General features: G+C 46.4%; 1 protein-coding gene across 2 annotated transcripts in view; it reads left to right on the forward strand.

Annotated features, from left to right (window-relative positions):
- Window positions 1–2,511: 2,511 nt before the first annotated feature.
- Window positions 2,512–27,136, forward strand: part of BMPR2 (bone morphogenetic protein receptor type 2) — a 122,291-nt gene continuing 97,666 nt past the window's right edge. The window contains exons 1-2 of one of the 2 annotated variants that reach the window (XM_084524351.1): window positions 2,512–2,629; window positions 13,302–13,416. In XM_084524351.1, coding sequence (XP_084380477.1) covers window positions 13,344–13,416 — 73 coding nt within the window. In that variant the 5' untranslated portion in view covers window positions 2,512–2,629; window positions 13,302–13,343. Of the gene's footprint in view, window positions 2,630–13,301; window positions 13,417–19,388; window positions 20,273–27,136 lie in introns of those variants that run through there. The other variant, XM_084524350.1, reaches the window with a different exon arrangement.

Below are 27,136 nucleotides of genomic sequence, written 5' to 3' on the forward strand. Positions count from 1 at the left end.
TATAGGTGTAGTAGTAGACTCTTAACCTAAGCGAAATAGCAATGTCATTAGCAGGATTTAGTAACATTTCAGCTAGTGCAGCTGGTGCTTCTCTGTGGAATATAGTGTAATGACTAGCTCTTGTCATCTAACTGCCTGTGGTTGGCTTATCTTTTAGTGTAAATGGACATATTGAATCCCTAACAAAATTAGTAAGGTGTTTTCTTCATGCACTTTGACCGGTATCACAAACATTAACTTCATTTCCTTTTTCTCAGGAAGATTGTGCTGGGTTTAACTGCTATAATTGAGGAGACTGGTCAGGGAGTATCCTGAAGCAGTGTATAAGGACAGTGTTGCTGTACTGCAGCCGTCTCTTATACTAGGTGTTATGTGTGAGGCCTTCTGTTGCAGTCTGCAGTTGTTTTGCTATGCAGAGATCTGGATTGCCTAAGAATACCGAGGCTTTTACACGTTACCTGCTTTTTTGCTAGAAAGGTAAGGTGAATTTCAGCTTAAATCTTTTGACAGGTAGCAAAGGTGTTAGAAAATGATTCATAATGTGATAGAGGACTTGGCAATTAGTACATCTAGCTTTTTATTGTAAATGGATTTTCAAACAGAAATCCTTACAGACATGGGAGTTCAGTTTCCTCTGAACTCTTAACGTAGTCGCTTCATCAAGTCTCAAATAAATTATGTATGTGCTGCTCAGAAGCTGCCCTATATAATTTATACCCCAATCAGAAAACTTGTGTGAACATCAGTTGCCTAGTAAGTCTAATGAGGGGTCGAACTAGAGTGAGGATATTTCTGCATAAACACTTTCCTCACTTCTGCTTATTCCTTAGATGAGTCACATTCACTTGTTACCAGTTTTCATACTCAATGTTTTTAGGGGCTTATTACTGCAAGTCAGTGTCCAGTGTAAGTCAGCTTCCCTGTCCCAAGGCAGACTGTTGCAGCTCAATCACAGTGTAGCACACCTTTGCCTCTATTCCTGCTGCAGTGTTGGGAGTGTTAATATCAAGTTAACTACAGCTGCTTTATTCTGCTTCAGAATTTCTGAAGTGCAGTAGGTTTTTTTTTGTTTTGTTTTGTTTTTTAATGAAACTGCTTTGGAGAAAACAGTACTAAGAGCTCTGTGTATGTGATCCAGAAATATTGGGTGGAAAAAAGGATGCGAGTTCTAAGCTTCTCAGTCCTGGATAGATCATGCATTTGTCAGGTACCACCTCTTCTAACCAGGTAAGGAAATAAGTACTCTGTGTTCTGATTTGAACTGTTAAACCTCCTTATCCTAGAAACAATGAGCTGTGTGCCCCAAGGGACTGCTGCTGAGACATTGATAAGTTTATTGAACTTGATTGCTAAATATGATCAGTGAAAATAAACAGCAATGATAGACTGCAGTCATTGTAAGCCAGGGTCACTGTATTCAAAGTTGCTTATCAGTTCAGGCAGATAAGGCTGGCTTGCTTACGCATGGTTTTCCACAAACAAAGGTCTGGGCATTTGTGTACCATCTTGCATCTTTAAAATAATAAAGGCTATGACTACAGTTGGGAAATAATATAACCTCTTTGCACAGGTAACAGTGACTACCCAAGAATTAGATTAGGCCCTTAATTAGGACTTGTGTCTTTTGATGTTTTGTTTTTTTTTTGTTTTTTCTTTTTAAGTAGAAGCTCAAATCCTGAGGTTTGTACAGCCTCTCTTTTAAGAAGTAATTGTACAACAGGACATTTATGTAGAGCCTATACTATAGGTTACTAGTCTTTGCGAGGGACTTGATCTGTCCAAAAAGGGATCTTTCATTTTTCCTGTTTTAAAAAAATGAATTACTAATGTAGGAATAAGGATAGGTGTTTTGATTTACTTGCAGAAAAAACAGCTAGCCATGCTGATGATGGCAGTTGAAGTGAAACAGTGGGATCTGTGGAATAGGAGAATCTGAAACCTTTTAATATGATTCTTGCTGGTGTACTAGGGTTAAGCCTAGAAGAGCGTAAAATTATTTTAGAAGAGTAGCCGAAAAGTTTAAAAGCATTTTGGATACTTCAGCACTTCAACACTCTTCCCTGCCGTCATGGGATATGATGTAGGACACATTCTGCTTTCTTTGCTTCCTGGGATATACCAACATTGGAAATTTTTCTTTCTCTACAGTAGATAAAAGACACTAATGGAAGCCACCAGATACATCCTCGTTTCAGTTACTTACAAGGGGAGTATGGCTGCAAGGATGCACACAGCTGTGACTTTGTATTTGAAGAGTTAATACTGTGCCTGGGATGCAGAAAGAAATGTAGTATCCGAACCACTCAAAACAGGAGATTCTTAATGTAAACCACTGGTGGCTTCTATGGTATGTGTCACAGTGATAAGATCAGAAAAAGAGCTGATTTCATGGTCTTGCTGCACTTCTTATTGCAGAGACCTGTCACTTTTCAGGGATTTTGTGGCAGAGTGTTGGTGAGGAGGGCAATCTTGACTGAGCCTTAGACAGTGTGGTCAAAGATCTGACTAGAAGACATTTATCCTTCCCAGGGAAAGTCTTGAGCAGAGCCTCCAGCAGAAAACAGCTTCACCATGCTGCAGGACACATGACCAACAGCCAGTCTTCTTGGAGCTGCTAGATGCTCACGAGGTAACTGTCACACTCACATCTGGAGGATGATAACCTTTCATTTTCTCCTCTGCAAGGGGAGTTTCAAGTATGTGGGCGTGTCTGGCTTCCGGGCTAGGGTCCCCCATTTCTTCTCCCCAGAGTCAGCCTGGTTTCTGGGTCCCTGTGTGCCCTTAATTATTTCAGAAGTGGTTTGTCAGTGCTCTTAGTGCACATGCACAGCATTACAGGCTGGTGCAGGTAAGTGTGAATGAGGTTATGTGGCCATAGCTGAGGTGTGACTTTCAAATCCAGCTAAACCACTTTCATTCATCTTCTACATTCAGCTTTGTTTCTCGGGTGTCAGGTTGTTCCTCTAAGCTGTGAGCATCTATATTGAGTGATTGTATTTTCAGTAACACTGATCTACGGTAGAAGGGGCTTCAGATCCAAGGGAAATCTAGAAAAAAGCCCTCATTTGGATCAGCAGAGTTGGTTGGGTTTGCCATGTTTATTTTCTGATCTTCACATTCCACCCCTAAAAGCTGAGCTAATGCTTCCCAAATCCTAGAAGTGTACAGGGCTCTCCATCTGTTTAGGAAACACAGTGAGAGCTCTGAATGAGATGTGAGGTGGTAGTGTGGGGAAGAGGAAGGAAACTTGTCTGACAATGCAATGGTTACAAACGAGGTTGTCAAAGTCTACGGCAAAACCTCTTGACAGATCTGCAGACATGTTAAAGCCTTTCTCTTAGATGGGGTTGAAGTCAGATGTGTTTGAATGTATGTGTCCTTTTGCATAATGTTAGAGCAGAAGTTTGTTGCTGCAATGGTGTAGAATCACCTGGAAAATGACCTTTTAAGACTGGTGGTAATCAGCAAGTGGGGGAGAGCCCTGAAAGCCAAGCTCAGGCTTTGTGGTGCTCTGCCACGAGATGAGAAAGGCTGTACAAAATGGCAGCTACCCTGGATGGGAGGCCGGCTTTTATTTATGCGCCTATGAATGCAACACCACAGCACTGACAATGGGAGTAAAAGAACTAAAATTGCCTCTTACCCAATTGGTGCATTGCAGCACACTGAAGCAATATCGGGCAGCACTGTGGCAAGGGAGCGCGCTTCTTCCTCATAGCCAGGCTGCCCGCACAGGGGTGGGCATGAACGGAAAACGCAAAAACAATTCTTGCCCTTTAGTCCCATTCTCTGCATTTTTGCTAGGTTGAGGGCAGGCAGCTGCAGGAAAGGCGAGTGGTGTGCCTCGCCAAGTAGGGTGAGTACCACCAGTGGGGCTCCTGCACTTCCCAGCCTGGTGCTGGCTGCCCTGTGCCCTGCAGGGAGGGGGCTGCGCTCATATTGTGCACCGCAATGTTGGGTGCTTTCTCCATACCTCACCATGTGAAAGTGACCCCTGTGCAGGAGCCTCTCGCGCTCCTCATTTCCCACTGAAGTCTCTGGAACAGGACTGATGTGAGGTGTAAGCTCCGTGCTGTATCTCAGGATGCAGTTTCAGTGGCAGGGGGTGGTGGTAGGCATCTGGTTCTCATTCCCTGCTGTATGCTGTTGGTGCCTGATAGTGCATTCATGTGTATTCATTTCAAACCTGGGAGGATATAGTACCATCAGGTTGTAGTAGTTAAATAAAATAATCAGAGATGTTTAAACCATCCCCAGCATCTCGTGGATATGTGAATGTGTCACAGGTAGGAAGAACATAAACATAGAAATCCAATTTCTAGGATCTCTGCCACAGCATCTTTTAAAAACGTCAGCAGCAACAAACCAAAAAAGCAGCCTTTGTCTAGACGCTTGTTTCCTAATGCTGAATGCCAGGAGTTATTTCTCTTGTACCTTTCTGGAGACTTTCTGGCTGGAGAATGTTCTCTTTCCAGAGGAAATCCTTTTAACTTTTAGCAGCTTGAGACTCTAATTGGATGAAATAATAGCTTGGCACTCCCCCAAGCAATATGATTTTTATCTTTTTTGTTGTCTGCAAAAGTCTGGCTTGTTCCAGTCTTGTGAGTCACGGAGGGAATGCGGATGGCAGAGGATGCTGGTGTCCAGACCGGGCTCTGGGTGATGTAGGCACGCGGTCCTCAGTGGGACATGGCCACAGAGGGCTGAGGTGTCCTTCCCAAAGCTGGGGTGGTGCTGCCTGCCCCAGGGCTGGCATGCTCTTGTCGCCGATGCTGGTGTGGCTCTGGGCAGCTTCGTTCTCATTAAGTTATTCAAAGGGGATTTTTTGTTGGCTACTGCTCTAGTTTCTCCAGGTGACTCATCTTCTAATAATTACGGATTCGTGCTTTGTCTCTGCCAAACACTAACTATTCATCAGCTTCAACTAGCATGTTTTGATGTTTTCAGTGGAGACTTAGATTTGATGGTTTATTTAGCCCAGAAATAAGCCTGATAGAGTAAACACCAGAGCTTTGAACCTCTCTGGATTTTGTTTCTGTATGGCAGATTAAACAAACCAAAGCATTCGGCGCAAGTCTCTTCCTGGGGCCTCAGGGTGCAGAGGAGCAGCCATTGCCTTTGCTGGAACACCCTGCCCTCCTGTGTCCCCAGGGCAGGGTGGCCCTGCCTAGCCCTACTGCCCTCAGTGCGGGCGCCAGGGAGGGTGGCTTACCCGGGAGAGGACAATGCTCTGGCTTCGCTTCTGTATGTGCTAAGCAAAGGTGGTTGAGCTGCAGCAGGAAGCTGCAGGGGATCTCCTCTCGGATTCTCCTCTGGCTTATTAGAGTTTATCATCAGCTGGCTGAATGCCAGCAGGACCGCACTGACCCCACAGCTCCTCCTGGGACTCTCAAGGCTGGGCTGCGCAGGACAGGCTTACACTGAACCGAAACGAGGAGTGCTGTGTGTCCCCTTGCCCTTCCCCAACAAGGAACCGACAGTCTCCCATGCCAGTATCGCTTCCCTCAGGGTGTTTCTTTCCCTTCTCCGTTTACCATCTTTACAGCTTGTTTTCCCTCCGGCATCTGCACGGCTGCCTCCAACAAAGCACTGGCAGACAATCTTATCTCAGGGCACAGCCCGTCCCGCTCTGCCTGCTGCGGCATCTCGGTTGCAGCAAGGTCTCTCTGCAGGATGCCACAGCAGCTCCACTCATGGAAGGGTCAGTGCTGTGCTGGCCATTGCTTGGAGGGAGAATTATCCAGGTAGGAGGGGTGACTGAGGCTGTTTTCCCCCTCCTTGGCTTATTTGTTTTATTTGCAAGGCTTTTTTTTTTTTGTGTGTGTGTCCCCTGGGTTTGTGGTTTTTGTGTTTTGGTGATCCAAACAGTTGTGCTCTGTGGCATCTGTGGGAAAGGGCCTTGCATGGATTTCAAGAAATGAGGCTTTAAACCTGCCAGGGAAGAGAGGTTGAGAACTTTCACTGCTCATGCCTTCAAGCACATATCCCTAATAACTAATGCACCTGAAACTATTAAAATACAGATACAAATAGCGCCAGAATTAATTAAAGAAACTTAACCATTTCTCTTGCCCAGCCACACCTTGCAAATGAGGAAATATTTAGTCTTATGCAAAAATTTAAAAGAGATCAGCCTGAAAGCCTTGTGGCATATGTTCCACGCACATTGCTGGGGCAGTATCAAGGCATTTTGCAGAACTCCTAGTGAAAGGTGTTTATTCTCTAAAGGCTTACTGTTAGAGCCTCATGTCTTCTGCAGTCTATGGGAGGCTGAGAGTTTCTGGGCACAGCGCTGAAAACTGGACCTGTTAACAGTGAATGGTAGTCCTGTTTGCTTTCCGAGGAGCTCATAAATGGGCTCTCAGATACCCCTGTCAGTGGGCAAGCGCTCAATACGAGTGGTGTTGTAGTGAGGTGAGTTCAATGGTTAGAGCCTCGTTCAGCAGCCAGCCACCCGCGTTATCATACTGTTTACTTTGGTTTCTGAAGTCCAACACACGTGCATCACTTTACTGAGCACAGGGGCCAAGGAACTGTTATATGCCACTGCTTTTGGCTGGCTCCCAACATATGCATTTTTAGGGTTTATTTTCCTTTCTTAAAATAAAGTGAAGTTTAGAAACTTTTGCTGACAAAAGCTGAAATACCAATTTAATCATGAGCCTACAGAGCTGTCAAAAATATCAAGTAGCATGAAGTTTGCAGTAAGTCATTGGAACTTGGAACCCTGCTGCTGACAGTTGAGCAACTACCACTTGCTGAGGTCAAAACTACAAAAAAAAAAAAAAAAGCTTTAAGTGCATTTTTAACCTTAAAGAAAAGGTCAGTGTGGAATAGCAGAATATGTGCTTATGTGTTTGTGATCTCTCCATCAAATTTGCTCAACATGCGATGTGAAATCCAGGTTTTCTTTGGCTGTCAGATATTAACCATCATCCCCGTGTGAAACCCTGCCCTTCAGAAATGGCAGCAGTCAGTGGGTTTTGCCCACCTTGTAGCTGTGCTTCACAGGTTCCTGGGGAGAAGGGGGAAGGCTGAAAACAAGCACGGAGCCCTGCGTGGCCGTGCCTCGCGCTAGTGACCACCAGGTTCCCGTCCTGAAGATCTGGCTGTGCTTGCACCTGACCCCAGTGTGCACCTCTGCTCTGTCCTGGGAAAGATTTGGGGCCAACCCACTTGTCTTTGGATAGACTGGCTCTGGAAAGCAAAACTGAGTGTCTGTGTGCACACTGATAAGGAGCGCTGGCATGCAGGGTTTGATGCAGCTCTGGAGTTGCAGTGGGTTGCCACGTGTTCGTTGTACCCTTTGTTGGATGCCGTGAGTCATCAAAGGTGACGCCTGCAGGAAAACGAGGTGGATATGGCAATTTCTTCCTGCAGCTGCTTCCATGAGATGGACAGAAGTCGGGTGTTCTCTGACCTGGTTTTGGCTAAGTGATTTGCACAGAGCAGGCAGTTTTGCCTGTCTTTCAAAGACTGAGGGTAATGGAAGCTTTTTTACATAACATCTAGAAGGTGATATTATGATTTAGGCCAAGGAGTACTTTTTTCACATTAAAATGTTTACGGAAGCCAACAACAAAGAAGCTGACATTCCTGCTGAAGCAGCTCCTTCAGCACGAGCCGCGTTGCCCAGCTGCTGTGTGGCAGGGGGATGCGCTGGGGACCAGAAGCTTTGGTCGTGCCCGTTTCCATGGGTGTTGTATACGTCAGGGCACTGCTGTTGTAATTCTGGTGGTGCAATCCTGCCACTTCCTCAGTAACTCAGAGTCTTCCTGGACAGGATGGGAAAAGCAGAAACATCTGTAAAGGTCAATGCTGAAGTCCTTCAGAATTAATCCCCAAGACATGGAAGAAACAAGAATAGAAGTGGTGCAGAGGTGATTCGTTTTTTATCCATCATTGCAGATTGCTTTCAACTGTGAATTTCTTGATGAATATTTAATATTCAGTACAGAATTCCATTTTGACATGAAATCTCTAGGGACGCAGTCCTGATACAGAGGGAGGAAAAAAAAAAAAAAACAACTAACAAAGTTAAACTACTCCTTTTCCTGCTTGTGGTATTTATTTTAATGTTTCCAGGTTCCTGCAGTGTCTTTGCATGTCATTGCTCACTTGTTTTCTTCAGAATCCTTCATTTCTCACTTGTCTGAAATTGCTGCACTACTATTTCGCTATGGAAAACAAATATTTTTCCCTCAATGTTTGCAAAGCTACCCACAGTGCAACAGACCTCCCTGAGCTTCAGTGGAGGTGGGACTGCTGAACTAAAGGGGAAAAGCTCTGTCGGGCAAAGTACCACCCTGCGTGTGCGGAGCCATCCTGGTCACCCCCGTGTGCTGCCAGGGGTCTGGCAGGGCTGGGAGCTGCTGCTGAGCGCTGTGGTGTGTCTTGGTGTGATTTCATAAAGTTAACAGCCAGGGTCAGGTGATGCGATGCGCTGCCTTCAGACACAGCATGCGTAAACCCAGCCCGCTGCTGAGACAAAAGTGGCTTTAAGCCCTGTCTATCCATCTATCTCATCCATCTGGTTTACTTTTGCCAGCTGGCATGAAAGGCTCTTTTATCTAAAACTATTTCCAGCTATTTCTCCTTTCAGAAACTCTTGAGTGTTCGCATGACTTTTAAGAGCTATTTCCAGCATTTTTGGCTGGCAAGCATTCCAGCTTCATACTTTGTGGCAGGTATTTGAGCACATTCCCTTGCTTTACGAACGGCTCCGAGAGCAGTTTGTCATGCCCAGGAAGGGCATGTCTCCTGCTCAAAATACCCATTATTTTCTCACATTGTGCTCGACACCCCTTGAGAAGTTGCAGGTTGGCAGCGTGTTGTTCACAGGAACAGGCAGGGGCTGTTTGTGCGCTCCATCCTCTCAGGCCAGGCAGCGGAGAGGAGCTGGCAGTGAGCAGCATTGCGCTGGGGCCGCGAACCTGCCGATGCTGTTTGCCACCTCTTGAAGAAGCACTTGATGCGAAGTCAAGGCTGTTGCTGTTGTGCAGTAGTTGGCTCGCTTAGAAAGATCTTCTGTGTGTTTTCTTTCCCCCCTCAGATGTAGTACTTTGTGGCCAAATCACACAATCTCAAGGGAGCATTCTGGCTGAAGAAATGACTTCAGAATTTGGCCTAACATAACTTTAAGATAAAAGCTTTTATGTAATCGCTAATTCACAGTCGCAGTTGCTTCAGTTTCTCTCGTTATCATTCTGAAGTTATTTTTTTCATGCTGGGAGTTGGATTTTCCTGGCATCGCGTCTGTTTTCAGAGATGTATACACCACAACTGCTGACAACTCAGAGCCTGATCCCATGTTCCTCGACCCTGGCTGTAGCTTGTTTTTTCTGGCACCGCTTTAAAGCTTCCCATCTCCGCTCGTCTTCTGATGACCAGTGGCGGCCCTTCAGCTGCAGGAGGAATGCCCGATGCTGTCCTGCTCGTCTCGAGCTCTTCTGTTCCTGGGACAGCAGTGCAGTTTGGTACCAGTCTCTCTGAGGTTGCTCCACAGCTAGCTGTGTGCTGGACAGTACAACAGTATGCCTGTTTATCTCCCTTTTGTCTGGGTTTATTTTTGTTGTTATTGTTACATTCAGTTATGTTTTTTTCCCTAGGCCTCTTTCCTCGCTTTTTCTCATCTTAACTCAATCGTTTTTTGAGTTGCCTTGGTACTGAGGGGGGAGCTCCAGTTGCCGTTGGGTGGCATGCAGCAGCCTGCTGTACGCACTCCTTCCATGTCCTCGTTCAGGTCTCAGCGTGCTTCCCTCTCCCTGAAGCTTTATCTGAGCCTTGTGGTTTCCATCACAGCTGCACACAGCTGACGTGATGCAGCCTTCATCCCATAGAGCTGCTGTTTGCTTTGAAGCAGTCAGCCTCTTCCATCCTTTGCTTATCTCCCAGGCACAGCATGAGGTTGTGCCCACTCCCGCTGGCGAGCTGCTTTGAGATCCTCTGATGAAAGGTTTGCTGTAAATGCTGAGGATCGTCATAGTTGCGTGATCACTTCAGCTTCCAGGGAGCTGTCTAGCAGGCTGTAGGTATGCAGCATCCTAACGAAACCATGGCAGAAAATGCCTGCCAGCAGCAGGCTGATGCAGGGAGCAGAACTGAAGCAAGGAAGCTGGCCCATCCTTCATGGCTGTCTCTTGTGGCTCCAGCCAGACCTGCAGGCCCACCGTGCAACTGCAGCACGGAGAAACATCAGAGAAGCAATTCCAGCACGGATAAGCCTAACTCCTGACAGTCCAAAGCAAAGCAAGGATTTGCTCTGAGCAACAGCTGGAGTAAGCGGAGCACATATCTGGTCTCAGCCTTGCTCGGGCTTTCATGATGGTCTCCAGCCACAACAGCCTCATTTTTCAGACACAGGTTGCTGCTGCTCATCAGGCTTGAATGAACTCTGGCCAGGCTTGGACCTCTACATGCTGGAGCAAAAAAAAATAAATAAATCAGAAAACAAAAAACCACCTCAGGCTACAGCAGCAGGAGGCCAGAGGCGTTGGAGAGACGGGGCACTGTGTTTGGATACGCACAAGGCAGCCTCTGTTCTGCTTAATTTTGGAACAGCGATTAGCTTGTGACCTTCCGTGCTCAAGGTGGCGGGCCGGCCACCCATGGGCCTGGTTGTTTCAGGCTGTGGCTCCCGGGCGCAGTGCCTTTGGCAGCGCGGGCTGGTGCCAGCATGAAGGGCCTGTTGTTGAGGTGCCTCGAGTGGGCAGCAGCTGCAGGGAGAGGCTTCTCGGTGTGCCAGGGGCCGTAAGCAGCAGCATGCGTCAACTGCTCACACCTGCAGAAGCCGCGGGAGGAGATAGCCCGGTAGCAGCAGCTGCCCCCGAAATTATTTGTGCACATGTTTGGCTCCGAAGGCTCCCGCGCAGCTGGCTGGAGGTCACTGCGAGCGCTGATAAGGATTTGCCAAACAGCAAGAAGACGGGACAAGGTCAGGGGCTCTTCTGGTAGCGAGGCAGAGCATGTTTAGCAAACATCATTATCTTCTGAATTGGGGTGAGAGATTTCTTCGACAAAACACATAGGGGAGGTCTGGACACTAGCAGAGGGCAGGAGAAGTCTGCTTTACAGCTTTTGGCTGAGTTGAGAGAAACATGGGAATTGCTGCTTCCTTCCAAAACTGAGGATTAGCTTCAGGGAGCCAAGGGCTAGATAGAGAGAAACTTTCGGACCTTTTTCTCTTGCCTCTGAACACTGCACAGCTGGTGGCATGGGTTCTCCATCACACACAGCCTGTTGCTGCTACCCTATGGTCTGCTTCCTGTGTCCCTGCCTCCCAAGGGGAGACCCGGGCCTGGGTCCCCAGAGGATGGGGAGGAGGAGCAGAGCTGTGCAGCTCTGGCTCTGCACTTGGTTATCCAAAGTCAGGCACAGCTGAAGGGAGGCTTCGTGTCTGGTAGCTCCTTGGCTGGTTGAGCAGAGGGGAGCCCTGATGCAGCTCATGGGCATGAGGAAAGCAGCTGGGAGGGCTTGCAGGTGCTTGGTTCTTCTGCACGACGGGGTGGCTAAAGGCAATGTGTGGCCTTTGAACCCGTGCCTCACTTGGGGAACACGTCCCTGGGCAGGGCAGCTGCAGATCAGACACTGCACCCAGAAGAAGCCATCAGGGCTGAGGGTAAGGGTGGTCACAAAACCCGTGAGAGGGAGTAGCACAAGTGCCTGGGGAGGGGGTGTTGGGTGCACCCCAGCAGAGGAAGGAAAAGAGGGACGGGTCTGCCTGGGGGAGACAGGCATTAGTGGGATGCTGAGGTGTAGGGATTGATCAGTGGCCAGAGGGAGCTGGGGGGGAGCTTGTCTCTGTGGGGACGTGCTTCTTCCTCCAGCCTCCATCCACTGCTGCAGATGCAGATTTCAGCCCTTGCTGGCAGCACGTAGCAGCAGCGTGCCTGTATCTTGGAAGGTCTGGAAGGCTGGAGACGTTTGCTGTTCTTGCTGACTTTTAGTCTCTGATGGCAGAGCAGCAAAGCCCCCCGCATGCCTGCCTGCATGGTTGGTGGTAGCACCGCTGGGCAGGCAGACCAGCACCTCTGCACTGACAGGCCAGGGCTGGGGGTTCCCCCCTCTTCTCCATGCCTGGGGGGTTCCTCCCGCTGCTGTTCTCCTTTCCTTGTAGGGCTGGTGGGGCCAGTACCCAGCAGCACCTCTATTACCCTGCAAATAGTTGCCTCTAGGCAAAATGCTAATCCACAGAGAGGTTTGGTAGATATCAGAGGTCTGAGTTTAAGTATTGCCTTTTTTCTTAAAACCACAAATGTAAATTCTGAATTGCTTAACCCTCCCCGGAACTCTTCCTCTTTTTTCCCTCCAGGCTGCCCTCTCTCCTGCCCGCAGCTTTCCTTCCTGTTTCTGTTCAGCGCTCGGTTCAGGTGTCTGATCCTGTCTGCTCTCTCTTTGTGTCCCCCTCCACCTTTCTCTGGAGAGCTGCAAGCTCCAGCAGCTCCTGGGGGAGAGGTGCAGGGGGGCCATTTATCCTTGTGCTGAACATAACCTCTCCAAAGTTGTCGAGATGTCTAAAAGCAAATGTATACAAAGGTGAAACTGAAAAAAAAAAAATGCTGGAGAGGGGATCCCCTGCTCATTCATGGGTTTTACTGAACTCTGCAAAGAAGAGTAGAAAAATAACACTTTTCTTTAGAAATGAAGGGGAATATTTCCGTTATCTCTCTCTGCCAACTTGTTCCCCCTGCTTATTTATTTGCTGTGTACTTCTAATCATGAATCACAAGCAGAGGAAGAGGTTTTGTGGTGCAGACTGTGCTCCCCAGGCCAGTGGTTGGTCAGCCCACTTCATTCTGGAGATGACCTGTGGAGCCTGTACCTCACTTGCAGATCAAAGGTTTTCAGTTCTCTGGTGTGGAAAAACAGAGGAAACAGATGGGTTTTGTTTTTCCTTGTAGACCTGTGAGAGGCAGCTAGGCCACACAGAGACACGGGCCCATTTTTGGATCTGAAGGGGTGTTCTTTACAGATTAAAATGTTTCCAAATTGTCAGGCAGCAGCTGCCTTGTTACAGGGACAGCCTTGGAGGAGAATCACAAGAAAGGCAGGGGACAAACACAGGTCCAACCATGCCCCTGTTCCCACCAGCTGTCCTGGCTTGGAGCATGGTGTGTCCTTTGGGAAGAGGAGTAATGTTGAGGTGTCACATTGGTAAGGCTTGGTGTCATTCTGGTGCCGCCACTGCCACCACTCAGAACAGTTGGGGACAATTTGCATGTGTGGCTGTTTTGCCACTGAAATAGTCATTGTAAACCAGCAAGTAACTCTTGTATTTTGTAGTCACTACTTTTCTCTTTTAGGAGAATGGCTGGCATGGTGTTCATGGACAACCAGCAACAGGCATGGTCATGCTGCTTCCTGTCTTTCTGCCCCTGCCATGGCAAAGGGAGTGCAAGTTCACCAAGGCTTCATCAGGTGATTTCATTTGTTCTCAAGGGGCGTTTATGTTAGCTTTCTGCTGGAAGTGTTGTGTTGATTGGATAAATACTCTCAGGTCTAATTGTCTGGGAGAAATTAGAGAACAAAAAGGAAGAGGTGGCTTCTGAAAGCCAACCTGGCCTTGTACTGTCAACTAGCTCATTTAGGGAATGATTAAAGGGGGGGGGGGGAGGGAGGAGGAATGTAGGAGTAGGAGGAGAGTGTTGGAGATGCTGTGAGCACTGCTCCCAGCCGCCTGTCGTGAGTGTGAGAAGGCGCAGGTAGCTCTCAGGAATGAAGCCCTGCAGGTCTGTGGCAATGACATACCCCTCTGCGAAGGACAAGAAGATAGTTCTGACACAACTCAACCTATCGCTGCTTCTGACTAAGTCCATTGTTGGATTTAATGAACAAGTAAGTGATGTTTCAAACTGATAAACACCCTGCAGCAAATTTCCCATTTTGTGTTGCAATGAGCAAGCCAAGGAAGTTTGGGCAAGCTGTAAAGGGCCTTCAGTGTACGATTTAAGTCTTTATTCAAAGTGGAGGCGTTTCTCGGAGCTAGCATGAAAGTTTCTCTCACCTCCACCCCCAAAATGGAGATAAAGTTTCCACAGACTAAGCAGTGTTATCTCTAAAACAAGACAGTGACTGCTACGAACATTGCTGGTAGTTCATTATCACAGTGAGATATGCATTATGAAACATAAAATGTCTATTAACTGTTTCACTGCTAATCCTTCTAGATACTAAATATTTCAGTTGTGTGTCTATCCTGCAACATGCAACTTCCTTCTTCTCCTTGACCACCAAAAGCTTGCCTGTCCCGTGCCCACCTGCTTACGCTTCCAGGCTTGAGACTTGCATCTTTTTGTAATACAATTCTGTGTTACCCATAGGAGACCATTTACTATCCTCAACAGGAAATGTGGGGCCAGTATACAAGAAAAAAAGTTCAATATCAAAATAAATCTTTCCAGGGACTGCCCTAAAGCAGTGCAATTTTTTTTGTTGTTGTTAAATTAATTAAAAGTCTATTGTTGAAAGGTAAGCAAAGCTGCCACAAAATTTGTCTTTTGATATAGGATGATGTCAAAGACTATGGTGAGTTCATTGTAGAATATGGCTTGTCTTGCAGTAGATTGCATAAGAACAGGGTAGAGTTAGAAATATCCAGGGCTGAAAACAGTAACTCATACTTGCAAATACTTGTTGTTTTCAAATGATGGACAGTTGCTGCTATTTTCTCTGATTGGGAGACAAAGAAGAATGAAGCCATAGTAGCCTTCAGACAGGCTTTTATGAGTCTAAAGGCCGAAAGTAATGTCTGGCACAGATTATTTAACTGGGCTAAAGGGGAAACAAATTCCCTCTGAGGCAGGAAATTCAATTTACCATTTCCTTAAAGTAGTATCGTGAGAGTGAGAGCAGCCTCTGTTGCACGGTGCCAAGGAGGCTTTATCAGTCTGAGATCTTGGCAGGACAGACCAGACTGGTTGTCGATTGCTGTGGATAGTGCTTTTCCTGCCGATCAGAAAGAACAGAAAGGAATTGACTTTCCACCACAAAGGACTCGCCCAGGGTTTCAGTCAATCTTTTCTCCATTTGAGTCTGAGAGACTTTGGCTATGATGCCACTTACCCGCTTTTGTCACAGCTTGGTGTTTGTCTGACCCTCTTTTGTGGAATCCGTTTTCCCAAGATGAAGCTGAGCCCTGGAAAAGGAGCAGAAACCAGCAGTCAGTTCAGGCGAGGTGTGAGTGATGATGGTAGGCTGAGGGAAGGCATACAAAGGAAACGTGTCTGTGCTGAAGAAAGGTACTTCGGGAGCCAGAGTGCTTCTGAAATCCCCGGAGGACTCGCCGTTTCTCTTTCTGTGTATCACGTGCCCACTTTCCTATAATTACAATCTTTCCACAGCCACTCTCGCTGTTCTGACCTTTAACTCCTAGGGGACCTACAGGGGGGCATATTAATGACTCTGTGTGACACCCCAGATTTAACCCTGATGGGAAAATCTATGTAAAATAAGTAACTGAATGCTTCCAATGGTAACAGCGTCTGCGTGTGATTACTTGTTTGGCTGCATTGGCTGAAGCTTTAGCTGCTAACTCAGCAGACTGTGAGTAGACAGTATTGTCTTTTCAGTTCATTCTGGCTGCAGTTCATGATGTTAATAATAATCCAGAGAGCTATATAAGGCTTGGATCCTAGCTATCGGAAACCACCTCTCTCTCGACCTCCTGGTACAGGAGGTGAGATCTGGGAGATGATCCTGCTGACAGTTCCCTCGTATTAATGAATGGGAGGCATTCATGGTGGGGACTTGCATCAAATCCATTATTTATTTGGGTACTACTTAGGATTCAGAATGGGTGTACTTATTTGTAGGAAAGCCTGTGAACATCTTGATTACTGTTTTAGCATATGTTTATGCTTCAGAGTCAGTGCTATGGGGATGCTTTGTTTTTAAATCGGGGACAGAATATGCCCTGAAAACTAAACATTGGGCCATGTAGTTATTCTTTCCCCAACACTTATGACAGCACTGAGAGAACACTCTGGCCAAGCTGATAGGCAGCCAAGTATAATTTATGGCTTATTTTAAACTGATCTGTTGACTTCATGAAAGGCCCTGTCAAAAAGAACAGTCCCCTGAGTCCTAGCAATGATAACAGTTGTGTGGCGTCAGCGCTGAAAAACTCTTGGATAACAGTGAAACCATCCTGAGAAATCCTTTTAAAGTGCCTAAAAAATCACTTTTTCTAAAAATAAATGGATCTAAAGCTATTGTTTGATAGTTCACTTTTGTTTTCTTCATGCCTTGTTCATGTTATTTTCCACTGATTGCAATATTCTCTTGGAAGCCTGAAAACAATTCTTTGTATGCCTGATAATTTAAAAAAAAACACACACCCATGCATTGTTCCAATGAAATGCTTCTAACAATGACATGTTCTATTTCATTTACATACAGTCTTGAATTTGCAAGCGACATCGCTGTGTTTGCATGTGCATCAGTACAGCCACCATCAGGAAACACCCGAGATGTGTATCGGCCTTACTGCTCTCTTCTGTGTCTTGCTCTAGTGCAGACATAGCATAAAGGGCAGTCCCAGTGCCCAGGAAGGGCCTGTGTCATTCAAAGCTCCCTCGCCCTAGGGCAAGATGGCTGTGCCCTGCTGCAAGACCTTAGTGCATGTTAGGGTGATACCGAAGGGAGCTTGCAGCTACTGTACCCTGGCTTTTCTGTTGCCATTCTCCTTGCAGCCTGCCCCAGGAATGCTTCCAAGCGTTGTCCCTGCCAGGCTGTGAGAGCACCCAGCAGCAGTTGTAAAAGAGCATCTACTTCATAAGATCTTTTTTCCCTCATTCTCTATTTTTTTAAACCAGTCTCTTCTTAGTTGCATTCAAAACTGTTGTTTCATCAGGTGAAGTTCTTCCTGGTGGAAATATGCAGTTCTTCGGGCAGAATACCATCCTCTGAAATCTTGGTAAATTTTTCAGGTTTTCTCTCATCTCTCCCCTGCCCTTTTCTGGACCAATACAACAGACTCTGCAAGTCTTTGTTATCCTGAGTATTTTCCCACTGGTCTTATTTGACATTGCTGAATATTAGGCTAGTGAAGTTCTAACTCACGGTTAAACAGATAAAACGATGTCACAGCAAGAATTATAAATATGCCTTTGTCCAAGCCCATAACAATGAGCGAGTCTGCGAGTGACAGTTCAGATCTCTGGTTTCCTCTCACCACCGTGGGAAAAGGAAGCTGCTTCTGTGCTTAGACAGCAGTGATTGCTTCCTACATCTGTGTGGTGCAGCGGGAGCCAGCCCCTCCTGGGCTCTGCTTGCCAGCTCCAGAGAATCAGGCATAGCTGCTTCACAGCTCCATGGCTCCGTAGCATGACCTGCATCTGTGGCCAGGAACCCTTTGCACCCTCTGTAGCTGCACCAGGCTGGAGGGGAGCAGAACCTGCAGGAGAAGGGCTTCTGCAAAATTCAAGAGAGGAGGGAAGGAGAAAAAAGTCTTGCAAACTGCTGGGAACGTGCAGCCAGGTGATTAGTACTAAGGCCCTGATACAAGGTCTGGTGAAACAGCTCCACAGCCTCAGGGGTTCTTTTGCAGGCCTCCGTGGCCTTCACAAGGGTGTCTTCTGGATCATGGTCTGGGTTTTTGTGAAACAAGAGAGGAAATAGTTGTATAAAATAGCATGAGTCTCACTTCTTCTTTCTAGGAAAACAAAACACAATAAAAATCCAATCCATTTTGTTGTGAGAATGAAAGTTTTAAAGCAGAAAATCCGTTTATATGATTCCTTGTGGAAGAGAACTCCCAATGTTAATTAATGAGCCCAAACCAGAACCATTAAAACAAGCAGGACTTCAGCCGTTTACTTCAGGCTGAGCAGGTTTTGATATATGTCATAAACAATTACAGTGTTTTTTTCTACCATCTAAACAGTGAAAGTGCTGTGCAACCCACACAGTTAGGTGGTTGTTTTCTGTGAACACAGTAGGTCTCACTTATTTTTTTGGTAGGTAGTGCTGGGTAAAAGTATGTTGCATAGTTTGGTGTCTTTGCTAAACCAGAAAAGAACAGTGGATTTTGGGCCCACAAAAAATACTCAGTGCTGCCTTTTTTTTTTTTCCCTTCTTGGAGGTAAAACTATTGTTTGGTGTTGGTGGTTGTTTTTTTTCTTCTTCTAAAGCTTATTTCTTGACAGTTCACATTCCCCAAATAACAGGAAGGATACTGTGGTTTACGTGTGGTTGTAATTTTGGAAAGTGGCAATACGAATTACAATTTGGCATTTTATATTTTGTCTTTCATCAATATCCATGTTAGATGTGCATAATTAGAAGTAAAAATATTGTAACAAACATTGAAACTGTTATTACAATTGTTAGCCACCCAAACTCAACTTGACCCTAGGAGTGTCAAACCATGGCTCTGGCCTAAGCATCACAGCGATAAAAATCCTGTTAGAATTTAATAATTCTCTTGGTGATGCAAGAATCAGATCGAATCTATTTCACCTGTTAGGACTTGCGAAGAGGAATGAAGTTACTCAAAGGCTTTTTATTGTTGTTGAAATCCTATCTGATTTGCACCTACACCATTTCACGTAGAGGTATTCAGTGTTTTGAGGCGTGGAATTGGGTTTTTGAATTTGTGTGCTTTGTTCCCATTCTTGAAATTGGTGTAGGGATTTGGGCAGAGGGAAGTGTTTCTCATACTCTTCCCCTAGGAAGAGCATGGATAGGCAGGCACCCTCTGCGTGCAGGATGTTTTTAGGAACCTTTTCTCCCTTATACCCAGTAAAACCCGTTTGAAGGAGCCTTACTGCGCTGGAACACCACACACCGCATTCCAGCTGCAGCTCTCCCATCAGCTGCCGGCCTGAATCATTTCCCCTCCTGTGCAACGTAGCAAAGGTTACAGCGCGCCAGCAGCGCGGCCGGCTGGTGTTATCTGTGTGGTGAGACCATAAACCCTGCTGAGTACGGAATGGGGCGAGGCAGGTGCCTGAAGCCGTGCGAGCGGGGCAGGATTTGGGGGGGTGAAAGGGCAGAAGCGGCGGGGCTGTGCGGGAGGCAGGGGGAGCTTTGCCGGGGGCCGGGGCCGCTCCCTCAGCGCCGCTCCCTCGGCGCCGCCATTTGCCGCCGCCCCCTGCCCGGCTCCGTGCTGCGGGGCGCGCTGCACCCCCCACAACATGGCGGCGCCCTGCGCGCGCGGCGGGGCCCCCTCTTCGGCTCCCCGGCGGCTCCGCCTCCGCGGTGCGGGGCGGGCGGGGCGCGGGGCGGCTCCGCCAGGCGGGGCGGGGCGGGGCGGCGGTGGGAGCGAGTCCCCTTTGTGTCTGGCGCGAGGGAGGGAGGGCGGCCGTTGGGGCCGGCGGGCGGGAGGGGGAGCGGCGGAGCGGCGGCGGCGGAGGCTCGGCGGGCACGGGAAGGAGGCGGAGCGGAGCCCAGCCCAGCCGCCCCTCACCGGCGAGCCCCGCGGGGCTGAGGCGTTCCCCGCCCGGCGGGTAGAGCTGAGGGAGGAGGCCGGGCCGGGGGCTGCCCGCCGCCGCTGAGAAGGAGGAGGAGGCTCCCGGAGCGAGGCGAGGCGAGGAGGCAGCGCGTTCCCCCGGCGCGGGGAGGGCCTGGCCGTGCCGTGCCGTGCCGTGCCTCCCGGCGCTCCGGGCCCCACCTCGTCGGGGTGGCCGGGGGGCGGCGGGCCGGGGCTGCGCGGCGGAGGCAGATGGGCCGAGGGGCGGCCGCAGCCGGCGCCCACAGAGCCCAGCGGGTCTCGCCCCGCCGCCCAGCGGCCCAGCGGCTCCCCGCGACCCCGGCCGTGTGAGGCGGCCGAGGGGACGGCGCCGTCGGGCTGCGCCCCTTCGCTCAGCCCCTAGAGCCGGCCGGGACTGACAGCCGCTCCATCCTCCCGCCTGGATATGTTTCCTTCCCAACCCGGCTGCTTCTTCGACATCGTGAAGCTGCGTGGGAAATAAAGCCGCCTTCCTGTCCCGGGAGGAGGGCGATGCGGCCGGCGGCAGCCGCCTTTCCCCCCGCTCCCCCGGCCGCCGAGACATGAGGGCAGGCTGCTGTGAGGGAGGAAGAGCGGAGACGGCTCCCCTCACCTGCCCCTCGCCCCCCCGGACCGGATTGTGAACCGAGAGAGCTCAGTCAGGCCGCTGGAAAAAAAAAAAAAAAAAGGAGGAAATTCCTCTCGTCGGTATCTTTTTTTTTTTTTTTTTTTTTCTCCTCCTTCTGCCTCGATCCTCGGCTCCCCCAGGTATGACTGCCTCACTGCAGCACCTCTTGCTGGTGCTCCTGCTCTCCAGTGCCACCCTGCTGCTCAGCACTGCGGCTGGTAAGTAGCCAGTGGCTGCACGGAGCTGGCCATTTTGGCACGGCCGAGGGGGTGGGGTCCGCCGGCATTTGCACACATCTGGGTCTCCTTAAAAAGTGCTGGGCATGTATTTCAGCTGCGAAGCGTGATAAAGTTTTGAAAGCCCGATCTGTTAGGGCGTCTCGGGATACAAAATCTGCTTTATTGCGTAAATGGACTCGACCTGCATCCAGGATGCACGTTTTGTCTCGATCTGCTGCTCCCGTCTCCTCGCTTATTTCAATTTTGGAAGCACACATAGTCTTTTTGTTTTGCATGCCTTGCCCTTTGTAAGGTAATGCAGGCGTTTTTAATATATATTTTAATCGTCAGCAGAGCTGTGCCTGTTTTGCTGTGGGATCTTTGGGCACAGCCATTTTAAATTTTATCAGCATCAAGGCTTTTAGGGGCCTTAAACGTGCTACAGTTTTATGACAGACTTATAGTAAGGTATATCTTTTTTCTTTGGGGAGAGAAATGAAGCAAAAATGAGGCGTTTTCCCCTCACGATTGTAGAGGAGTAACATAAAATGCTGTTGAGGAGCACTGAAAGGTCTCACAGAGTACTCTTTTTTATTAAAAAGTTAGAAGTGTATATTGTAAGATCATCCTTATTAATATTTTATAATATATACTTGTAATTTTGCTTGGAAGCTTGACGTTAGACACATGAAACATTTGGTCCTGATATTGGAAGAGAGACGTGAGTTGGTCTGGCATCCTTTGGCTTTCTGTCATGGTGACAGATGAGCATGTTGGAGCTTTCTGAGTGTTACCCAGTGTCGTTAGGCACTTATGCCAACGTTTCTCACTCGATATATTTTCCAGCAGTTCTGGAAGACTGCTGTGACTTTGGTGTCTTCTTACTAATCGGGACCTAGTCTGAAATGCTGGGTCTTTCCAGTATTGCTTTAGTAGTCAGATGTGTATAGTTCATAAACGAATCCTTGTAAGAAGAATACAGCGTGTAGGCAGTTTCTTCATTGCTCTGACTGGATAGCCCCAGATTTTCTTGCTTCTGCTTTTTAAGAGGTCTCTTTTGTGAGGATATTAACATGAAATAGTTGATGTTGCCTGTATCATCCTGACCTTTGACTATTGTAATTTTAGATTGATCTCTGCAGTGTCTGTCTGTGGTAGTTTCTTGGGAGTATGTTTTTTCTTTCTTTCTTTCTGGAAGAAGGGACTTCTGAAGGTCAGAAGTCTTGATATTAAAACATGCATGAATTGAGAGTGCCCAGTATCTAACTGTTCTTTCAAATACAATGATAATAATAATAATAACAAAAATAAAAAGAAAAGCGTAGGCTTTTTCTCCCCCGTCAGGAAAACTTGAACGAGTTGCTCATTTCTTTGCCTTTCTGAGGGAGAAGGGGTACTGAAGGAGCAAGGACAGATTTGAACCAGGCCAAGGGCTGGGCAGGTGTGGTACGAGCCTGTTTGCACAGTTTTGCCAGTCAACCTCAATCCTGACCTGGCAGCAGCATTCCTGTATTTCAGTTCTGGTTTTGCCTTGTTAAAAGGGTTTTAACAATGCCAGCTTGTTTGGCTATTTTGTGCATAGGAGCCTATTTTCCCATTGTGATTTATTTCTTAATTGTGAAATTTTAACAATCGACACTATGAAAAACCTTGGTCATAATCCTGTGTAAGAGTAATTACATGAATTATTTGAGCTTTAGCTAAAGTAACTAATTGTTGATTTTAAGTTTACACTGCATTTCAGAAAAAAAAAAGTCTATACATGGGGAGGCTACACTAATGTGTAATTCTGCCCTTTTATGTTCATGAAAGAGCCAACACTACTTCTTCTCTTCCCCTCCCCCCAAAGTATGAACTGTATGCTCACATCAGCGTAGAAAATGCTGGCTTTCTAGCTTGGAAAACCCTTTCTAATTGCTCCTTCTGATCGGTGATGGATCCTGTGTCTCTGCAGTATGTGGAACTGAGTGTTTATAGATGTAAAATTGTGACATCAGAGGGGAAGTATTTTCATAACAGGTTTGCAGATTTTGGCCTTGAGAAGAATCTCTTGATCTCCTTGTGGAGAGCTCAGTAAAGACCTGAGCTTAGGATAGTCAGGAAGGAAGAGATGAGGAGATGCGTAAAGAAGATGAAAAATCTTGAAGTGGGGCTGTAGATGACAGTTTTGCTTTTCATCTAGAATACGAATGAAGAATGAAGGTGGTCCTTCCTTCACCTTGATAAATGAGGATATAGTACAGAACTGGCTCTAGGTTCAAGTGGGGCTTTCCTTTTTTTTTTTTTTCCTCCTTGATTTTTAGGAGAAAAATATTACTGCTTTCCTTTATAAAATACAAATTTTGACAGATATCCAATAGCTCTGTATTTAAGTTGTATATTAATCCTTATAAAGAGAACTGCTACAGTGAGAACATTTTGCCCTTACTAGTCTGAGGTAAACGATTGAGGGGTTTACAAAAGTTATATTGAAAAAATGATTTGGACCACTTTGTTCTTCATTTCTCAAATGACTTGAAATATCTCTTTCTAAATCTTTCGTTTAGAACTATGAGCCATATTTATACTCCCCTATATTTTGGAGGATTTGAATGCATTTATTGTGAGGGTTGTGCCTGAAGAGGTGGCTGGTGAACCTTTGAGCTGTTCCACAATAATTTCATTTGGGTGTTCATATGGACTAGATATTAATCTTTCCTTGTTTCATTTGCTTGCCTTCTGTGATACGCAATACCAAACCACTTTTCCTTCTTTTTTTAATATCCACAGTAGACAGCATTCCTTTGTCTAATGTGTAAATTACTCATGGAAAATATAAAATGAAAATTAAAGTGAACAGAATGTCCTTTTATCTTTGTGGGTCTCTTCCTTCAGTCTGTACCTGTGTGGTTCCACAGCGCTGCAGGATTTCCAGTGTGCATAGAATTGGATAGAGATTATTTTTTTTAATGATCATTTTAATTATTAATTAAAATGAGTGAACTGAAGCTTCTTTATTCTGTTCTGTCTTGCAGTTAAAATTACCGTAGTGTCTTGGTCTAATTTGTTTGAAATGTGAATTATGTGACAGAAGGAAGGACTCCTTTTGGCCATTCAAATCAGTTATTTTATCAGTATTTAGAATTAGTAACTGCCTTATCTTATTAATCAGTTTTCTTAAACCTATCTGTATCCCCAGTGTCGACTTCTTGACTAGAGCTATACCCATTGTTAGTGGCTCATTCAATTGTAATCTAAAATCATATTAATTTTTCAGTTCAACCTGGGAGCTTTTTCAGAAATATCAGCCTAGCAGCAGGAGATGGACTATTTGCTTGAGGGGCGCAACTGGTGTGCTTGATAGAAAACCATGTACAAGTGCAGCCTTTGTGGCAGAATAGGGCTTCATTAGCTCTCCAGTAGGGAGTAAGAGCTGTGCACCTGTGGCAGCACAGAATTGTGCATGGACCCCTTCATCTCGCTCTAAAGAGCCTCTTTTCCATTAGGTTGTCTGTGTGAAGCTCTGTGATATTTCACCTAAGGTGCCTCCAGTTCTCAAGCAAACTTGGGCATTTCTGGGCCGCGTTGTGCCATGTAGGCATAGCGTGCGAGGAAATGGAAGCTACGCTAACCAGGTGGCTGAGGAGCCCAGAGTGGAAGCTCTGAGCCCTTACACAGGCACTTCAATATGAATGATTTTACCCTGAAAGGAACCACATGTAAAAGGTTGGCTGAGTTGTCTGTTCTCTGCTGACGGAAGACAAACCTTATTTCACCATGGACAAAGATGGAAGCGTAACAGGATTTTCTAAAAGAATTATTCTCATGGTGAAGTGGTTGTTTTGATGACCTCTCTGGCACATACTACAAACTTCTCTTTAAAAAAAAAAATAATAATATATATATATATGTATATATATTGTTGACTTTTACATTGTTGTCTCACCTGCCTTTTTATATCTCATTAAGTAATTCCCAGCAGTCTGTGTAGTCAGTGTCGTTGTTTCCTTGGCAGATGTTCCCCTCCTTTGTGTTTTTCACCATAGGGAAGAGAAAGGTAACTTGTTCAGTACTTTGCAAGCATTTCATTCCCAAAAGCAGACTGCATGGTTTACAGTCACAGGAGATGGATTGTGTTAGGGCTCAAAGTCTGGCCACGCCATGAACATGTGCTGTCATTTTCTGAGCAGACTCTAACTTTCCTAGCGGATCTCTGTGTAAGCAGGGTGCCAAGTTCTATTCAGAACAAAATATTTATGTCCTGAATCAAACGGGCGTGATGATGCTATGCAATGGGTAGGACAGGAATGTGTGTGTAGCTTGCATGTGGTTTTAAGTGTTAATTTTATTAAGCTTGTAGACTTAGTGAAACTATTAACTGCTTCAATTTGATTTTTAAAAATAACTCAGTAGAAGAACTGGTCTCCAAAACAGAAGATCACTTTAAGCACTGAATATATATATCTTTTTTTCTCTGAAGTATGAGTCCACAGAATTGTAAGGCTGGAAGTGACTACTTTTCTCTTTCCTGAGTAGTCTGGATGCACAAGTATGGGTAACAACTTTGTCTAACCTCTCTAAAATCTCCAGAACAGGGATTTATTTCACAGCCTGTCTAGGTAGCTGTCCTGTTACAGGGCTTAATGATCATGTATTTTGTAACGCAGCAGTGGTAGTTCTCCTCCCACCCCCGTTCTGATGCAAGATTGTTTAATATATACCTCAACGAATAGGTGGTGACCCTCCTGATCATATAGCATGCTGTGCGCATACAGACAATTGCCGGGGAGCAACAGGGTCTTGAGAAGTTGTTTGTGTGCCAAAGCCTAGGGTCTCAGAGTTTGCTACAGTCATCTTCCATGGGAAGCTTGAGTTGGCTGTCATTATTTTAAAATGAAACTTTTGCAGTCTTTTTGGAGGAAGTATTTTTAAAAGCTGCTTTTGAAAACATATACTGATCCTGGAATTTCTGAAAGTCTTATTTCTGGTGGTGCCAGCCTGACTCGAGGGATCTGTAGTTGCAGAGATGGGAGCTGCGCTGAGCAGCGTAGTGGGATCCTATTGGAGAGGTCAGTCTCGGTGAGTGAATGGAAGGAAGAAAGGCTGAGAGGGCTGGAGAGATTTGAGAGGATGAAGGACTGAAGTTGTTTTACAGTGGGACGAGAACCAAGGTGTATTAGAGGAGATGTGCTGTATTTGTCAGACTTGTTTGGAGAATGCATGCCTGCAGTTGTGTGGGGGAAAAGTTTTTGTGCCAGAGGGAGAGGAAGAACGCGTAGTTGCAGGTAGCAGTTTCAAAGACTTCTGTTGTGAGAATGAATGGGAGACCTAGTCATTTAGATGACGTCTTTACCCTTCTCCCCTTCCCTTGGTCTCTTAAGTTCAGAAACCACGAGGTGTTTGGGAGGTGATGGCATTCCATTCCAAGTCACTGCGGGGTGTCCATCTGTCTTGTTGATTGCCACCTTGATTTTGTATCAAATCACACATTGCATTTTGAACTGTAGAGGTGCCTGTGTTGTGCATCTCTTGGTACTTGGTATTTTCTCTTTTGTCACTTATTTCTGTGTGAGAGAGGGAGGGAAAAACAAGGACTACAGATGCAGAAGACTCCCTTTCATGTCATTGCCATCTGTGATCCCTTCCGTCTCCATCAGTAACTCCTGAAGCCACTGGCCAATTTCAACCATATGTGAAAGACGGGGAAAGTCTCAAGAGCTTAATTTGCTACTGCTTTCATGAAAATTAGGGATTGGATGGAGGAGAGAATTCCAAGGTAGAGCTTTCCCAAGGGGAAGGTCGGGCAGAATGCTGCCCTGGTAAGCCTGTTTGCTTCAGACTGGCTCCCGGTCAGCACAGGGATGCTGCAAGGCTATCGGTGTGTACAGGGCTGTGGACTGAGCTCAGTGTGTCAGGTCTTCCCTTTGCTCGGGGTGCCACAGGAGGTCTGAGGGAGATTTGGTGATCCCTGCTAGGGGAGGGGTGGGTGTTGGGTAACACATGTGGGAGAAAGGGCATGTTTATAAGAAATTAGGCTTTGCTAATCTACAGCTAGGGGAACAACTTGTGTTTTTGACACTGTGTACTCAGCATTTTAACTAAACTTCCAGAACAAAGCCCAAATCACCTTACTGAATGATTAGCATCCATATATGACTTCATTTGTGTGTATGCATAACTTGCAGCTTATTGTATGTGTTGCTTTTCACTCTTTCAAAACTAGATTTAATTGACTACCCATTGTATACACTTAGCTTTATTTCAGGCATCCCACACATTGTATTTATTGTTTTGATCTCTTTTCAATGTTACTGTAACTTAATCTTCTTCTGTGTCCTCTTTGAATATTTTTTTTTGTATTATACTTGCTCAAACCTGTGAAGTGCATGAAAAATAGTGTTATTATTTGTGGTAAGCAGGTGTAGTTGAGTGGCATTGATTGTGACGCTCAGGGTTGGAGTAAATGGCAGACGGTGACAAAGCCAGCAGTACCTTGAGTCTTTGCATTGTAGCACTGACTGTCAGAGGCGAATGGGCTAGGTAGTGCTAGCAGCAGTGTGCAGCAGCTATTACTGTGACATTCAGCCAAAAACTGGTGCTACATTTGTTCTCCTTGTTTTACTATGTGTATTTTTTCTATTCGAAGTTGCAAGCAATGCAACATGGTTGCAGGCAATACAACATGGTTGTAAGAAAACATGGCTATTTTTTCTTTTTTTTGAATGAGATGGCTGGAAGTGTAATCATAGGTCATGTGTAAATTAATGATCTCTATTACATGTTTATATTAGAGAATGCAGCACTTAATTGATAACAAAGTTTTGGGCACTGGCAGTGTAATCTCCAAAGCTGCTCATTCTTGGCATGAGGTAAACTTCCTTCCAC

This window comes from Aythya ferina, assembly GCF_964211825.1.
Source record: "Aythya ferina genome assembly, chromosome: 6".
Taxonomy (NCBI): Eukaryota; Metazoa; Chordata; class Aves; order Anseriformes; family Anatidae; genus Aythya; species Aythya ferina.